Genomic DNA, 18946 nt, shown 5'->3' on the forward strand with positions numbered 1-18946 from the left:
CCGGGGGGTGGTGGTGGCTGTATATTACCTAAACTCCCTATTTTCCTCAATACCTGGAACGATGCTCTCTGCTCACAACAGGAGCATAACAAATGTTTGTTGAATGACTTAATGTGCCAGGAACAGTTCCTATCTCCAGGTCTAGAAAGGACCTTCTAGAGAGCTCCCTCTCCAAGCTATGTTAAAGTGTCAGTAGAGGAAGAAGAGTCCTCTGTTCTGGCCTTACCCAAACTCGGAATGACCGCCCCTGCGTAGAAAGATTGAGTCAGAGCCAAAAAGAGAAAATGCTGCCGGACAGGTCGGACGAGCTGGGAGTTCGCTTCTTCCGCCCCAAGGTGCGCTCCCCCTCCCCGTCTACCCGCCCACTCTTCCACCCGGGTGCCCTATGACCACAGCTGGCCGCACAGCTGCTTTGGCGCTGTCACAGCACGGCCTCTGGGGTGTGGGTAGGGGGCTAGTCTGGGCGTTCCCTCCAGACCGGGCGGGTTGCGGACACTCCCCCGGGGTAGCGTGAGGAGAGGAGGAGCGGGAACAGTGACGAGGGCCAAGGGAGGAGGCAAGGAGGACGAAAGAGGGAGGGCAGATAGACAGACGGGCAGACAGACTGCCAGCCTGGGGCCTGGGGAGCGTTATTCGAACCCGAAAAACACACCGGCTTCGCTCCCGCCCTCCGCGCCCTACGGTACAGCTGGAGGATGCTGCGCTACAGCTCCGCGGTCACCCTGCTTTCGGGCAACGGGGCCGCTTCCTCTGGGAGTCCAGGCAAGAGGGTGAGTAGTAGCAGGAGGAAAGGGAGCGAGCGAGCCCCGCTGCTCTATGCCCTTCTCCTCAGTAGCCCAGTCTAAAGGCGCTCGGTTCCACGCTCCTGGGTAGGTAAGCCCTTGCTCCCAGGAGTGCGCAAGCCGGGGGCCAAAGAATGGCTCAAGTTTCTGCCCACTTCCTGTCCGAGACCCCCTGCCTTCGCTGCACCCAGTCAAACTCAGCCCCTTCACGAGCCCACCTGCTCGCAACACTGCGAACCACTCACAGATGAGAGGCCCTACGAGAGGGCAGAAGGACCTGGTATTTAGCGTGGTGCCCACTGATTCTTCTTTTGCTCACCGCCATGCCCCTCTTAAGCCAAAGATGTGGGAATGGCATCTGCATAAGAAACAAGCGTGACCTTTTAAATCACTTTAGCTGGCTTAAGATCCAAAGGCAAAACTATAAAGAAAATACCTAACTTTGTTTTGTTCATTGATTAAACTAAAAGGACGGTATGTTTTTATTGTAGTGTTAGCTGACCTTTAGTAATTTTTCTAGGACTGCCTTTTAAAAAGGGACATGTAGGGAAGGGGGAAAGGCCCCTTCTAAGTCCTTTGTATAGTGCTTAACAAAATGGAGAAAAGCCCATCTGGGAGACAGGTGACTCTATTTCCTCTAACTTTACTTAGTGGAAGTCACTGTTTTTCTCTTAAGAATTACTTAAAAAAAAAAAAAAACAACCCAGCGATTCTATGTGGATTCTTGTGGCTCTGCGTCTTGGATACCATTTCCACAACAAGTGTTAAGAAACTGTTTTATGTACCTTGAAATTATATATGTAAATCAGATTTCTAAAGTGTCACTTAAGTGACATCTATTATTTTCAAAACTGAGTGTTACTGATTTACCTGAGAATTTTCCTCCACTTTAGAGATATTAATTTAGAATGCTTTAAAATATTTAGTGATAATCATCAGATTATATCTAATCATCACTTCAAAAAAGCTCCCTAATGATTTTATCTCACCCTAATATATGTGTGTATGTGTTTGTGTGTACATACATATATATGCACCTATATAGTAGATGCCATCATTGGTCACATTTTTAGATTATTACTATCACTCAATCAATAAATATTTATTAAGGGTCTACTATGTTCCAGGCACTGTGCACTATAACTGGGGACACAAAAAGAGGCAAAAGACAGTCCTTGCCCTCAAGGAGCTTACAATCTAATAGATTACTAACAAATTACAACCCAAACCAGAGTTACCTTTGGGTAGTTTGGTATTTCCTGCTTGCTCTGAAGTTTTTACTCTTTTAGGTATGTCTGTTTTAATTTCCTACTGCCAGAAAGACACCAATGACGTTCAATGCCTTGATCCTTTTAAAGTTCTTTTTTGGGGGGATGGAGGATTGAGTAGGGAATTTGTTGAGATCTTAATTTTTCTTCTTGTTTTTGAAATCTAGCTAGACACATAGATCAAAAGGACTTTATCTGATTTTTAACTTCAAAATCCAGGATCTCAATTTGGGTCATTAGGGTTTTTGATAATAATGGTCTCTTTACATAAATATGTGTTCATTCAACTTTAGGGAGATCTTTGTTAATTAGGACACAATTAAGACAGTGGAATAATTAAGCTTCACAAAGGCTAGTCTAGAGCACAAAGCTATGGGTAGGTAGAAATGTGACCAACAACTGATCAACGTCCTCAAATGCTCACTCTACTCAGTAATCAAACCAATATTCTAGTAAATAAATGAGCTTGTGTTCTTAGTGTGGTATGACAGAAACATCCTTAAAGAAGGCCTTGCCTTTGCAGTTAAATAGCATTCAAACCTTTGGATACTCCTAGAATCACATAGTTTAGGTGGCTTCCAACTCTCCCAGTGAATACAGCTCCCAGTTTTGTGCTCACCAGTTCCTTAATCTGGTAAGAAGACTGCTCAACTCTCTTTCAGGGCTGCCAGCTCTAATTATGAATTTCCAATGCCTCAGTGAAAAGGTGCCATTTCTGAATGGGAAAAGGACATTGGATATACCATTAATCACTTTATTGAGTAATGGAATGGTTAAATGGAAAAAAGAACATTTTGATTACTTTAAGGGGAACAAACACAAAGAGAACATTTTGATTACTTTAAGGGGAACAAACATAAAACATTTTTTTTTGTTTCAGCTTTATATTAGTTGAAAAAGCAACTTTACTTGGAGGTTTGTCAATGATGACTGCTTCCTTTTGTGACACCAGATAAGAAGTGAAACTGGGACAATAAAATGTTACTAGCAAGTGGAATTATAGTTTTATCAAAAGTAGCATGTCAAACATGACTAGGGGAGGTAGGGAAGACACCATGTTTTGATAGGATGAAAACTCAAACAGAATAGAAATGGTTGCGAACAGCTGATGGGGAGTCATGAATTCCCTGAATCAGGTACCAAAAAATGATGTATTCAGCCTGGGTTATTATTGAGATTTCATTTGTTTGATGACTGTCACTTAGAAACTGTGATTGCCTCTCAACTGCAGTTGTGCCTAAAGAAATAAGGAGTAATTTCTGTCAGCCCAGAATCAGAGGTGTGAGAAGTATAGAAATGTGCCAACCAGCCAAGATTGTGAAACAAGGATGTCTGCCTCCAAAGCAGTTGTGCACTAAAAATAGTTTTATCTACAGCAACAGCAGGAAGATAAATTGGAACGACTGGGAAGGAAAACATGAGCAGAAAAAAAATACCTGAATGATAACCTTGGGGGATGGGGGAAATCAAACAGTTTGACATTTCTTTGTCTTTCAAAGGAATGTTTAGAATATAAGGATGATCCCCTGAAAGTAAGACAGGCGTTGTCTCCCTCAAGAAAAAGGTTCTGTGTATTTGTGAACTGTATGTGTCCTAGACTGCAACCAAATATGTTCTGTTATTCTGTTGTGTAGAGTGGTGACTGACAGAGTAAACTGAATCTTCTCTCTAACACCAGACCTTATTTATAGCCACAGGTGATTTGATTGCTAGCTGACAACTGACTACTAAGAGATATTTACAAAAGGGGGAAATATTCAACCTAGAGTGAAAAGAATTAGGCATCTCCTTTCTTCCTTCTCAACTATTTTCTTTATATTGGGCTACTCTTTCCTCTGCAAAGAATTAAAATTAATTTGTTAGTCATCACTTCCTTGTTTTTGTATCTATATCCTAAGTCAAACCTGAGTCTGATCATAGACTCATAGCCTTAGAATTGGCTGAGCTTTATAAATAACTCTTTCTGAGCTGTCAGCTACACTACTGGGTCCAAACAGCTGTTCATCTTCATTTTACTTACCCAATAAATATAGAGAACCATAGAAATGGCAGAATTTTAGAATTGAAGAGACAGTAGAAGAAATGAAAAAGTGAATGAAAGAATGAATGGGAAGAATAAATTTATCTACAATTTACTGTTTGCCAAGCGCTGTTAAATGCCAGGGATACAAATACAAAAGCAAGGATGATCCCTGGCCTCAAGGAGCATGTAATCTAAACAAGGTAGGGGAAAAAGGGGAAGGGAAGAGAATAAGTATTTATATGCTATGTGTCAGGCACTGTGCTAAGCATTTTATTTTATTTTATTGCTTTTTGGAGGGGGAAGGCAGGGCAGTTGGGGTTAAGTGACTTGCCCAAGGTCACACGGCTAGTTTTGCATTAAGTGTCTGAGGCTGGATTTGAACTCAGGTCCTCCTGACTCCAGGGCTGGTGCTCTATTCACTGTGCCACCTAGCCACCCCTGTGCTAAGTATTTTTAAACAAATATCTCCTAAACATGGGGGAGTAATAGCTAAGGAGGAGCACTTTGGTATAGAAAATTACACAGATGGTGAGTAGGGTTATAGGTGAATAGATTGATACCACCCACACAAGAACTGTGGTAGTATTGAATTATTGATCATAATTCATGATTCCAGAGCTGGAGTGGAGGGGAAAGTACTTGAGTTAGCATAGTAGTGGAAGAGAAAGCTGGAGAATAAAGGCTTTCTTGAAACAGTGGTTGAGGAGGCCAGGCCTTAGGGTCTTTCCTAGACCATCTACTGAACAAGTATTTATTCTTGGAGTATCAGTGTACCTTTAGGACACAGCCTGGTACAGCAAATATTGTCCTTGGTGCCAGGCAGTAGAGGAGAAGTGCTAAAAACAATGTCAAGACCTTGAAGCTACCTTCACCGATCTTGGGAAAATGTCTTTAATAATGTGAGTCACCTTTAGTTCTAGAAACTATTAAGGAAGTTTGAATTCTTTGAATTCACCAGAGTACTAAGGTTACCCGGTGGTTCATTGTATCTAAGTCGATGACTGGCCCTCTTTGTTCCCAATGAAGTCAAGAATCAGTCTTTCAATAAAATTTCATTAAGGTCTTACTATGTTCAAGGCACTGTGCTAAATACTAGGAATACAAATAAAGGCCTTCAAAAAGCTAACATTCTGTTAAAGGAGACAACATGTGAATAACTAGGTACTTGCAAGCTATACACAGTAAAAGGAAGGCAGTCTGAGAAGGGAAGGCATTAGAATCTGGGGAGACTAGGAAAGGCCTCTTGCAGATCAGCTTTGAGTTGAGATGAAGGAAGCCAAGCAAACTAAGAGGGGGAGGTAAAGGAACTGAGCTTTCTAAGCACAGGGGACAGAGTGCAAACGCACAGAGATGAGATGGAGGGTTGTGTTGGAGGAACAGCAAGAAAGCCAACATGGATGGATTATATTATGGGTGGAGGGAAGGAAAGTGTGGGAAGACAGAAAAGGTAGGAAGGGGTTAGGGGTGGAGAATCTGTATGTGGCCTTGAGGCCACAGGTTCCCCACCCCTGTGCTAGGTTATGAAGAGCTCTAAAAGCTAGAGAATTTTGTATTTGATCACAGAGGGAATGGAGAGCCACCGGAGGTCACTGAACAGGAGTAGGGAGTAGACATTGTCAGACCTATGCTTTAGAAAACTCATCTTGGCCACTAAATCAAAGGTGGATTGGAGTGAGATAAAGAAGTGAGGTATGGGTTAAAAAAGCTGATGCAGGGGTGGCTAGGTGGCTCCATGGCTGGGTGAATAGAGCACCAGCCCTGGAGTCAGAAGGACCTGAGTTCAAATCCAGCCTCAGACACTTGACCCACTTACTAGCTGTGTGACCTTGGGCAAGTCACTTAAGCCCAATTGTCCTGCCTTCCCTCCTCAAAAAAAAAAAAAAAAGAAGGCTGTTGCAGCAGTCCAGGCAAAAGCTGATTAGGACTTGAACTAGACTTTGGCTATGTGAGAGGAGAGGAGACATGTCTTGTCAAAAGGGCAAGATTTGGCAAGGGATTGTATATGTGGGTTGAGTGTGAACTATGTAACAATCTAGTTTGTCAGTCTGTACTAGACTTGATAAGATCACAGGCTTTAGAGATGGAGGGGAATTTGGGCTGGTCTAGAATATTCCCCTCGTTTTACAGATGGGAATATTAATGCTCAGAGGTTAGGTGCCTTGTCCAAAGTCTCAAAGGTTATAAATAAGACTTGAACCCAGGTCCTCTGACTCCAAGTCCAGGTCTCTTTCCCCTCAACTATGAGATACCCCCAAAATTAATTGGGGCCTGGAAGTTGATATCAGTATGTTTCAGTTCAATAGATAATCATTAAACTCTTTTTTTTTATTTTTGCTTTTTGGAGCGCAATTGGGATTAAGTGACTTGCCCAAGGTCACATGGCTATTTTTTGTGTTGTGTCTGAGGCCGGATCCGAACCCAGGTCCTCCTGACTCCAGGGCTGGTGCTCTATTCACTGCACCACTTAGCCGCCCCATTAATTAAACTCTTACAAATGGTGCAAGGTGTAAAGATGGATAGGACAAGGTCCATGATCTTGAAGAGTTTACTGGAAAACTCTGAATTACTTAGGCAGCAGAAAGGTTCTGGATATAGTCACTGAGGAACCCAAGCCTGTCCTTGGGAGAAGGGGAGGAAGGTATAGACCTCAGGGTAAAAATCACATTGTATTCTTTCCTACCACTCCTCAAAAGACAAGATATAGGTGAAATGAGGTTAAAACAAAAATTTGGGGCAGCTGAAAAGAGAGAAAAGAGATCACAAAAGGGCCACCTGATAATGGGGCTCATATTTCACCTATTTGGCTTGGGGATGGTGTGCTGCACAGTCTGCTTACACAGCAATGAGTCCCAGGTCTTACTAAGAACCAATTGGTAGGAGCCAATTTCTTCTACTCCCAAAGAGCTGCTGTTTTCTTGAGTCACTGCCTAGTCTCAGCAGCTATAGGGTCCCTCAGAGCCATAGTCAGGGATAGGAACTGCATGCTGATAACTGCTCTATGTACATGCATAAAGAGTCTGGATAAGCAGTCAATAATTAGTCAAAAGATACTTATTAAGCACCTACCATGTCAGGCACTGTGCGAAGCACTGGGAAGACAGACAGGTAAAAGACAATCCCAACTCTCATGAAACTAGCTCACAGTCTAAAAGAGGAGAGAACATGCAAACAACTATTTCCAAACAAGCTATATACAAGATAATTGGAAATCATCAATGGAGGGAAGGCACCAGAATTAAGGGGAATCCTTCAGAAGGTGGGATTTTAGCTGAGACTCAAATGAAGCCAGGTGGTGAATATGAGAAGGGAGAGAATTCCAGAAATGGGGGCCAGCCAGTAAAGATTCCCAGAATCAAGATGAAGGGTCTTGTTTGAGGAATAGCAAGGAGGTATCATTGGCTTTCAGAGTACATAGGTGTGAGTATGTAGGTGTGTAAGAAGAATAGAAAGGGGGGGGCAGGTTATTAGCGGCTTTGAATGCCAGAGGATTTTACTTTTGATCAGTATAATAGCAGCTTATCGTAGACTGAAGATAGAGCCTTAAGACCCAACTTAGTACAGGCATTTGACTATACAAGAGAAATTTTATCTCCATACAAAGATATCCATCAGCAATTCAACCAGTAAAGTGTATTCTAGAATGGTTAGGAAGTAATCTTAATTCTAGGCATTGAGATGATGAAAATTAACCAATATAAGCAAAGGGAATGTATTAATACATACATATATGGAGATATACATATAAACCCATATGTGCACATATATATATATACATATATATAGGCAGATATGTATGTATCTTCATGTGTGTGTGTGTGTATTCAGTTAGCTGGTAAGTATATAATTTTCAGACACAGGGCAGGATCCATGACGAAATATTGGACGCAATACCATACAGATTATATCAGCCTGAGGGTTGCTTGGGCAATAGTCAAGACAATGTTTATGTGTCTTGAGAAATTTCTATTTTGCCTTTTACAACCTTGCTCTTCTGACCCTTCCCTGCCTCTATTCTCCGACCTTGTTTACCTGCTCTTACCTGGTTAAATTGATATTAGGCCCATTGCCCTCAGACTAGCTATCTTTGGGGGTGTTGCTGTATGGCCCAGCCAAAACCTCACTACAAGGCACTCCATAATTTTGTTGCTATATAGTCCAGTGAAGTTTGGATTGATAAAGAAATAGAAATGAACAAATGAACAGTTTCCTCCTTGAAAGAATCTTCCAGAGAGCAGTGTGCCTAAATGTCATCAAATTCCAAAGGCCTGTAGGAAGAAGGTAGTATCTGTTCTAGATGAATTAATTCTGAAGAGCATTTTAGAAACTGTTAGTGGTAGGTGCAAGGATGAATGAGTCCTGATTTTTGCCCTCACAGGTTCCTAGAGTCTGCTTTAAAACATGGATCTTCCACAAACAACATCCCCAGTTCTCCAAAGAGTTTATTGTCATTTAGGAACCGCACTCATAGTAATACAGGATTCCTCTGTAGTAAAGTGGTGGAAATACCAGGTAACCAGTACTAGGGAAGTATACATTGGATGTGGAAATTGGAAGATGACCAAAGACTCAGGTCCTTTGTATTATGGAATTGATGTGGCATAACCACTAGCCACAGGCCCCAGGCAGAGTTATTTAGTAGTCATCTACCTGAAGCAATTTGTGAGGTATTAGGTAAGCTTCCATCTGACCCAAAATATCTGCTTCACCCAAGTACCAGAAGGTCTGATATTTCACCATTAGAAATTAATTCCTTAGGGTTAGTCATTGTTCTCTCTTTCCTGTCCTCTTTTAGAATGTAGATTATCTTGAGGTTTTATGTGATAATTAGGAAGGCAGGACATGAACTTAGTCACACTAAAAAGTTCTAGTGACTTATTCAATCATAGGATGCTTCCAGAGCCCAAAAGAACTAGGGCTATGAGAATAGCACATTCCCAGGGTTGAAGGGGATATGGAAAAGGGAAATTGGTATTAAAAGTATTTTGCAGACAAGGAAACTGAAACTTGAAAAGAAATTAAATAGAAGAAAGGGGAAGTGAGCTACTTTTTCAATAAAAATATCACTCACTTCAACGATTCTTTCTAGGGCCAGGCCTGAGAAGAAGGAAGGCTCATGTTTTATCATGGTTGTAGGATTAGATGGGGGTGTGGCTAGGTGGCGCAGTGAATAGAGCACCAGCACTGGAGTCAGGAGGACCTGAGTTCAAATTTGGCCTCAGACACTTGACACACTTTACTAGCTGTGTGATCTTGGGCAAGTCACTTCACCCCAATTGCCCTCTAAAAACAAAAAACCAAAAAAAAGAATTGGATGGGGCCTGGGAACTCATTTATGAATCTGTGATCCCTCATTAGCATCATCGCCTCAAAGGGACAGATCACAAACCACTTTCTCATCCCAGATAATTCTTGTCCATATTGTTCCATAAATATTCCAATGTGCCTGTGAGTCTTTTAGGAAAGCATTTGTTAAATGTTTACTATGTGCCAACCACTCTGGTAAGGACTGGTGATAAAAAGAAGAGGCAAAAACAGTTCTTAAATTTGGCTTCAGGCATTATCTCTGACTCTCCTGAAGGCCTGGAATGGCTCTGTCCTCTCCTTTTGACTTCTCACCTCCCTGGCTTCCTTTAAATTCCAACTAAAATCCCGCCTTTTAAAGGAAGCCTTCCCCATGCCCTCATAATTCCAGTGCCTCCCCTCTGCTAATTGTTTCCTATATATCTTGTATATAGTTGGCTTTCTATATATTGCTTGCATTTTGTCTCCCCATTAGACTGTAAACTCCTTGAGGGCAGGGACTGACTTTTACCTCTTTTTGTATCTCTTGGCAGTTAGCACTGTACCTGGAACACAGCAGGTACTTAATAAATGTTTATTGATTGATTTCTTTGAATTTGGTTGACGATTTGTATATAAACAGATACAGTATAGGCAAAGTACATTAGCTTGTATTACCTTTGTATCCCTAGGCTTAGCACCTAGGAAGTCCTTTAAAAAGTGATTGTTGTTGACTTGTCATATTGAAAAAGATTAGTTTAGGAATGAGGGAGTATATAGGAAAAACTTGAAGAAGATGGAGTCTGAGCTGTGTCTTAAAGGGATTCAGGAATTCTGAGGGTGAGGAGAAAAGTATTCCAGGCGTATGAGGGACAACCAGTGCAAATCCTCTGAGATAAGTGATGGAGTGCCACATGGGAAAGAACATTACCTTTGGAGTGAGGGAAGTCTTGGGTTTGAATTCTGGCTCTAACATGTAAAAGTTGTGTGACCTTGGGCAAGTCACTTAACTTCTGAGTGAGTCTCAGTTTCCTCCTCCATCAGGTGGGAATGATATTTGCAATGCATACCCCACAGGGTTGTCTTCAGGAAAGCAACTTGTTAACTTTCATGTGCCATGTGAATGAGTTGTTATTTTAGTGTTTCATAACATCCGTGCAACACTCGGATTGGCCTATAATTGCTACGAGATGAACTGCCCTTTCCTAGGCATGTGTCCTTGATACAGTCATAATTATCCACCATAAGCCATGAATCAACAAAATTCAACTTGGAAAAATAACGCATAGAACTCAGCGTAACCAACCAACAGGCCAGCCTTTTGAGCTGCCATTAAGAACAGAGAGGGCCATTCTGGAGCAGTTTTCAGAGACAGCAAACCTAAGAGCAGAGGAACAGACAGCAGCAAGCCCTTTGGGATGGCTGTGCACCCACAGTTTTTACGAGTTTGCGTCAGTGAAGAAGAGCGTGTTGGGATTTAATTCTTCAGCCACACCCACACTGGTCATATAGAGCAGGTTTTCAAGACAGAGATGACACTGAGAGTCCCCTCACAAATGTTTCTTTGAGAGGAAAAGAGGAAGAGGAGGAGGCAGGGACCCGCGTGTGAACTCGCTGACCTTGCTATTCAGTTACAATATGGACAACTTTGAAGAAAATGTAAATACTGCTGGTGACTTTTCAAACCCATCTGAACAAATTCTGCTGACTCAACTTTCCTTTGTATTCTCTGATTATCTTCCCCACTCCTCTTCCCCCTTTTTTTTTGAGTGCTCATTGTTCTTCCAAAAGCTAATGCTTTTGACATGTCGCAGTCACCAAAATGCACAATATGATTACCATTCACATAACACCCAGTAGAACTCTAGCCTGAGAAATCAGACTTTGACTTTTTTTTTCATCCAAATTGCCCAATGATTAAGTCCCAAGGGGACTTGCTTAGCCCCTCTTGTTGCTGCAGAGGCCATGAGATAGCTATGGGCTTTATTGTGAATGAGGGATCTATGCTTTCTGACAGGTTTGGGTTATCCCTTTATAGGTGTTTTGTCTGGAGGGAGGGTGCACGGTATGTTGTTGTTCAATTGTCCAGTCATGTCTAACTCTTGGTGATCTCATGGACCATAGTGTGCCAGTGCTATCCATGGGGATTTCTTGGCAAAGATAGTGGAGTGGTTTGCCATTTCCTTCCTCATTGGATTAAAGCAAACAGAGGTCAAGTGACTTTCCCAGGGTTACATAATTAGTAAGGATCAGAGAGCAGATTTGAACTTAGGTCTTCTTGACTCTAGGCCCAGTGCCCAAACCACCTAGCCACCTAGCTGCTTCCAGTGTAGCATTAGATTTGGGCATTGTATTTGGAGTCAGAGGACGTGTTACTTCACCTCTCTGGGACTCAGTTTCCTAATCTGTAAAATGACTAAATGATCTCTAAGATCTTTTCCATGTAGTATGAGTCCTGTGGTGCCACGAGGCCGTATTTTGGGGAATATCTCACATTGTATCTCTGCTATGAATTGAACAATTGTAGAATTTCAGGACAGAATGACTACTTAGAGATCCAACCATCTCATTTTGCGGATGAGGAAAAGTGTAGCTGAATAAGTACTGGATTTTGAGTCAGAAGACCTGGTGGTCCCTTCTTTAATGGGAATGACTGTTTTCATATCCTGGTTCTAACTCTTCGAGTTGGAGCCACTCACTTCTCCTCTCTGGGGCTCAATTTGATTTCCTGTAAAATGAGGTGGGTTGAACTATCAGGTTTAGGGAACATGAAGCCTCAAGGTCCTGGACTAGAGTATCTAAATCATTTCCTCCAGCTCTAAATGATACCATCCTATGAATCTGAAGTGACTTGTCCAGGATCGTGCAATTTAATAGCAACAGAGCCTAGACTAGAGCACAGGGCTCTTGATGCACAAGTCAGTGCTTTTAATACCGTGTCATGTTCTGGATATCAGTCGGTTTTCCTTCTGTATCCACCCTATTAATTCAATACCTTCCACCTCCTGGATCCTTTAGAAGTAACATAGATCATAGAAAGTCAGTTTTGCCCTTGCAATATCAAACCCCCTTTCTCCATTCCCAATGTAATCTCTCAAATTTGTCTCTATCATCTCTCCTCTGGATTATCAAAATAGCCTACTAACTTTCTAGTGCAGGGGTGGGGAACCTGTGGCCTCAAGGCCATGTGGCCCTCTAGGTCCTCAAGTGTGGTCCTCTGACTGAATCCAAACTTCACAGAACAAATTCCCTTAATGAAAGGATTTGTTCTGTAAAACTTGGACTCAGTCAAAGGGCTGTACCCAAGGACCTAGAAGGCCACATGTGTCCTCGAGGTCTTAGGTTCCCCATCCCTGATCTAGTGTTTCCCTCACCAATCTTTCACATGATGGCCAAAATAACCTTTCTAAGGCATAGGTCTGACCATAATTTCTTCTCATCTGTCGCCTCTTTAGACTGATGATTAAGGCCCTTTACCAGATGAAGTAATGAGAAAAGTATCCCAGACTTGGGGGGTTGCCAATTCAAAAGCACTGAAATGGGTGATGGAGTGTTGTGTATGAAAGAACATTCCAGTTGGAGTCAAGAAAGACTTGGGTTTGAATTCTGGCTCTGATCCTTACAAGTTCTGTGACCTTGGGCAAGTCACTTTTGAGTGAATCAGGATTTCCTGTGAGTTTAGGAAAAAATGGATGACTGTATTTCATGACCATTGATTTCCTTTGTAATCCTATATATCTTATTTTATATACTTAAAAACATTCTGAAAAGAGGTCCGTATGTTTCATCAGATTGCTAGAGGAGTTCATAGTACAAAAACGGTTACGAATCCTTGCCTTTGACAATTGGTTTCAGCCCACCTTTACAGCCTTATTTTATATTACTCTCCTTTGCCTACACACCTGGACTCCTGCAATTCCTTGAATTCTCAATATTGTGCCTTCTATTTCTGTATGTTCACTTGTTATTCCTTATGCCTGCAATGCATTTCCTCCCTATTTCTGATGGTCAAATCCTTGTTGGATCTGATGCTACCTCCTCAAGATGCCCAAGCTGTCAGTGTTATTTCTACCTTCAGATTTTCTTAGATTGTTTGGGGTCTCAACCTTTGCTCCAATGACAACTCTTTCTTATATTATATTTGTCTATGTGCATGTTGCAGTTTCCTAGTAGATGAAGTTCCTTGAGAGTCAGGACTCTTTTTTAAAATGTCTTTTTTTCCCCAATTACATGTAAATTTTTTCAAACATTTGTTTTATTTTAAATTTTAAGTCCCAAATTCTGATCCTCCCTCCTTCCCTCCCCCATTGAGAAGGCAAGCAATTTACTATAGGTTATGCATGTGTATTCATGCAAAATGTATTTCCATATCAGTCATGTGGTGGAAGAAAACACAGACCAAAGATAAAAATGAAAAAACCAAGAAAAGTAAAGTTTTAAAAAGTATGCTTTGATCTGCCTTTAGACTCCATCAGTTCTTCCTGTGGGGGTATATAGTATTTTTCATCATGAGTCCTTTGAAATTGTTCTTATATGTGACTGAGAATAGATAAGAATTACTCTATTATAAAAAAATCACAGTCTGAACACATTGCTTTGCACATTGGATATGGTTAATGTGTTCGTTGAGTGTTGTTGAATGATGTTAGCATGCTGTAGCATGGTGCAGTGGATAAGCTTCTGGACTTGGAGTCAGAACTCTGGCTGATTCTTACTTTTAATACTTGTGATCAGAGAATTAGTGAATGAGTTTCTTAACTTCTCTGATGCTCAGTTTTCTCATCTGTGAAATGGTGATAATGCAGGATATAACTACATCATGGTTGTTTGTCAATAGTAAATGTAAAGTGCTTTGCAAATTCTAAAGCAATATTCAAGTGCCAGTTATTACTCTCTCCCATGTTTCCAATACCATGTAACTGCAGTTTTGATGAAACTAGAGAGAAGTCAGTTTGTGATTCTTTGGCCTTGGTAGCCCTTAGGGAAGGCCAGGAGATTGCTGTCCTGTGTTCTTGAATACTGGGGTAATTGGGGTCATAAAACCCTCAGAGAGATAAGACTTTCACCTGAACTTGTTCTTACTGTATAGGAAACTTTCCCACAGGGAAATTAATATATTCATTTGCCAACAAAGAAAATTAGGACATGTGGTTTAACAAAGATTTCCCTTTTGAAATGCTTTGTTAAAGATACACTTTAGATCTACACTAAAGATACACTTTAGATGTAAAGATACATCATTCTACAGAAAAAAGGACAGTGTGCTGAACTATACATTTGAGCTGTGGAACTTCGTGAATGCTCTCAGGCTGCTGGTCCCTCCTTAGGAAAGAGACCAGTACACAGTGGTACCACGGCTCAGATGCACCTGTTGAAGCTGTAAATCCAGCCTATACAGGGGTTCTTCAGGTGATAGAGTCAGCATGCAGCCCTGAATGTGGAACCCTTGTTCCCTATTCTCTGTAGGTAATCACCTGTGTGGGGAAGGTGGACTTGGTCACAACCTAAGGGGAAGTGATGTCAGGCAGCAGCCATGGGGAAGATGATGCTAACAGCTCATATTTCTCTAATGCTTTCAAGTTCAGAAAACTTTTTTTTATGTCCCACTGTGAGGAAGGTGCTATTTTCTAATGAAAGTATTGTCTCCATTTATTGAGGAGGAAACTGAGGCTCAGATAGCTGATAGTTGAATGACCATAGTCATTCAACTTAGCCCAAGACTCTTCTGGCTCCAAATCTAGGGCCCTTTTGACATTTGTACCTGGTATAGATTGGCTCACCTCGTGGTAAAAATGTTAAGAAAAATTTTTTTAATAGCTCTTTTCCCTAAGGCACTTGGAAGGGATAGAAATCCAAATGACTTCATGCTAATTTTCTGGATGACAGAGACAGTTTATGGAAAATAAAGGGGTAATGCTAAATGGAAGATGCACTTTAAGGGGAGGTTGACAAGGGTGATGAGACAGTGGGAGATTGTAACATGCAAAGATTAGTTGAAGAAACAGAAGTTATTTAGCATCCTTATCTGTAGAATGGGTACAATATTTGCCCTACTTTCTTCACAGACTAATTGTGGGGAAAATATGAAAGCATGCAAGTGCTAAACAACTTTGAGTTACTGCTTATAAGTTATGAATCTAGAGAAGATTTGGGGAGGAAATGACAGCCATTTTCATGTAATTGAAAGGCTCTTCTTTGGAAGAGAGATGAGACTTGTTCTGCTTAGCCCCAGAAGGCAGAACTAGAAGCATTAAGTCAAAGTTGCACCAAGGGAGATTTCAGTTTCCACTTTCCTCCTGGTGACTCTGTTGTCTTTGAATTTTTGGCACTGCTTCATACCTTTTCCCATTGAAACCAAAAGCTCCAATTTGCATCTCTAAGATTGGTATAAATATATATGTGTGTGTATATATATATATGTATATTGATATATATATACAGAGAGAAATTATATATACATATATACACACACAGAGCTGCATTTGAATTACAATGCAGTCATAACCTGCTTTTAGTTCTGTTTATCTGGTCAGTTCAGCCTCCTGAGCTGAATCACCCTTAAAGTCCCACTGTTCTGGGCTCTTTTTTTTTCCACACCCACTCTCTAGGTGATATCATCGGTTCCCATGGGTTCAATTATCCCCATGCAGATGACTCCCAGATCCAGGGGCCTGGTCTCATTGCTGAGCTCTAGTGCAATGTCAACAATTGTTGACAAGGATATTTTGAACTGGATGTACTGTAAGAACCTCAATTCAACCTATCCAAAATGGATTTCACTATCTTCTCCCTCAAAATCCTCCTGTCTTCTGAACTTTCTCATTTCTGTCATGGATACCATGTTTCTCCCAGTCAAATTGGTTTGATTCCCTTTTCAGCTCTTTACTCTCCATTACATCACCCACATCTAATCAGTTTTTGACAATTCTACCTTTACAACATCTATTGAATCTATTCTCATCTCTTGCGGTCATCCCATTCTCTACAATATGATGACCATCCTTGTTCAATCACTTGTTCTTTCTCACCTGGACTAGGGCCATAGCCTCCTAATATGTCTCTCTTCCTCAAGTCTCTCCCCATCTCTCCTTCAATCCATCCTCTACACAGCTGTCAAAATAATGCCTAAAGCCCAGGTTTGACTATGTTGTTGACATGCAATAGGCACATAATGTTTGACGACCGGTCAATTCAAACTGTCCAAAAGTAGAACAGAATTCTCCAAGAGGCTGTAGGTTTCCCATCACTGGAAGTCTCATAAAGATTTCTGTTTAGATATTGGTTGGATTACCTAACACCTGCAGTTCCTTTCAACTCCCTTATCTGTAGACTCTAAAATCTCTTTCAACTTCAAAGTTCATTTATTATCTTAGGTCGCTAGGATCTGTACTCTGATAATATGTGTAGCATTAATGCTTGTTCTGTATATGTATGTGTCTTTTGCATAGGCCAACGTCTGCAGATTACGATTAACAGTGCCCCCTGATTGCCCAGGCCCGGAGCAAAGTGAAAGTAAAGAGGAAAGAAAGGAGCAAGTAAGTAGTTTTGGCACCTGAACCCTATCAAGCAAATGGTATCTGGACCTACTTTAAAACAACATCAAACCTTATGTCTCTTAGTGCTGCTGGTGGAGGCCTGCTTTTTTCCTTGAAAGGCTGTTCACTGGAGTTGAATTTCAGGAGCTCAGTTAATAAAAAGCACCATCATTCCTCCCTGATCTCATTTCATATCTCCTGAAAAAACATACCTTTCCTCCCTGTCCATGGCTGCCTCCCTTTCCTCTCTCCACCCCCTTCTCTTGTTTCTTCATGAACACTGTTGAGCTATGTTATCTCTGAAGCCTCTGGGGACACTGACTTTCTAGCAGGAGGCACTCTGGGGAAAGGTCCCTTTCCAGCTGAGAAGTGTAGCTCAGGGGAATCAAAATGCAGCATTGTTTGCAGGTTCCACAATGCTGCCAAGCCTTTTTTTGCCACAGACTCTAGACTAGACTCTAATTACTCAGTCGGCCTCAAATCTCCCTCTGTTGGAAGGAATTTTCGTTGGCGTCACAATAGTGCAGATAGCTTGGGTTCTGTTTAAGGCAAATGAAAAGGTGTGTGATAAGGTATGGGCTTAGAGCAGTAAAGAAAAGGAAGGGAAACAGGGGAATAGACCTCTGAAAAGAAGGTTGGGCAAAGTCCCATGATGCCAAGCCCCCAGGCAATTTCCAAGGACACAGTTGTTCCCTCTGTACTCTAGAAAAGTATAGAAAGTAGATATTATTCCCAGGCTATCAGACAGCTACAATGTTGACCTCTAGATTAGCCCGGCTTTAGAAGATAGGGAGCTAAGAATGTTCTCTCACGATTCCATAATAACTTAGGGACACATGATATAGTAGAGAGAACTTGACCCAGGGTCACGGGAGCTGAGGTCCTAACTTTGCCACTTACTAGCTGTGTAAGCCTGGGTATGGCTTTGGATAAGTCACAACCATTTTGAGCCTCACTGCCCTCACATATTCACCTAGAAAACAGGGATGGTACTTGCATTGTCTACCTCCAGGGGTTATCATGAGGGTCAAATGAGATAATAAAAACGAAGAGTTCTGTAACTACAAGATATAGAATAGTAGGTCACATTCACATAGTACAGTAAGGTTTACAATGCATTTTCCTTATAACCTTGGGGATTATGGGTGAGGCAAGTATTATTTAAACCCATTTTATAGATGAGGAAACCAAGGCACAAAAGGTTAAATGATTTTCCAAGAGTCACTATAGCTAGTAAGTATTGGAACTTAGATCTTCTCTATTTGAATTCAAGTGGCTTAACCCTGAAACCAGTGCTCTTTCCATCATATCTTGCTGCCCCTATATTAATCTATTATTGTCATTGTTATAAAATAATTTGCCAAAATGCCAGCTTTTCTGTCTTTCTGGATGACACGGCACACCAAAAAAGGACAGTGACCTTATAGATTTAATATCCATGAAAGATAAGCAAGCAAGCAAAATAAAGAATATTTCATAAAATTGTTAATATATTGGATTGTGCATTTTAAACAAGTAGAAGCAGAGACAAAAATGAGTTTGCTTCTTGTCTCCTTATTTTATCTGAAATTCTGTTAGTTTTGATTACAACATTAGTAGTTGTAGTAATAGTAAATGTGTATACTTTCCTCATTCTATGATCTCCCTTCACATATCTTTCCATGATTCCTTGTATTTGTCATTTCATTATGCTAATATAAATTTAATATTAAGGATGGCATAGAGGATAGAAAACTGGCCTTGGAGCCAAAGTTCTTGGCTCAAGTCTTAACCTCTGACACCCACTGGTTGTATGACCCTGGCCAAATTACTCAACCTCTCAGTACTGTAAGTGACTCTATAAGATTTATAAGGTGCCAACCTACAACAATATAGAAATTTCCTCTCCAATGAATCTCTGTAACATTGAAAAGGTCCTTATCTTTAATATACCTCAATTTATTTAACTATTTTCCAATTATTGGGCAAATAGTTTTGTTTCCTTCCTTCCTTCCTTCCTTCCTTCCTTCCTTCCTTCCTTCCTTCCTTCCTTCCTTCCTTCCTTCCTTCCTTCCTTCC

At 41.1% G+C, this 18946-nt stretch overlaps 1 protein-coding gene across 4 annotated transcripts in view; it reads left to right on the plus strand.

Moving 5' to 3' along the window:
- The first annotated feature begins 399 nt into the window (after positions 1 to 399).
- Positions 400 to 18946, plus strand: part of MYZAP (myocardial zonula adherens protein) — a 106065-nt gene continuing 87518 nt past the window's right edge. Inside the window, exons 1-2 of one of the 4 annotated variants that reach the window (XM_069098143.1) lie at positions 400 to 770; positions 16802 to 16888. In XM_069098143.1, coding sequence (XP_068954244.1) covers positions 696 to 770; positions 16802 to 16888 — 162 coding nt within the window. In that variant the 5' untranslated portion in view covers positions 400 to 695. The remainder of the gene's footprint in view (positions 771 to 16801; positions 16889 to 18946) is intronic. The other 3 variants (XM_069098144.1, XM_069098145.1, XM_069098146.1) reach the window with 3 other exon arrangements.

The sequence above is a fragment of the Petaurus breviceps genome, unplaced genomic scaffold, assembly GCF_028583685.1.
Source record: "Petaurus breviceps papuanus isolate PSGF00001 unplaced genomic scaffold, PetGlider_PUasm1.0 37, whole genome shotgun sequence".
Classification (NCBI taxonomy): Eukaryota; Metazoa; Chordata; class Mammalia; order Diprotodontia; family Petauridae; genus Petaurus; species Petaurus breviceps.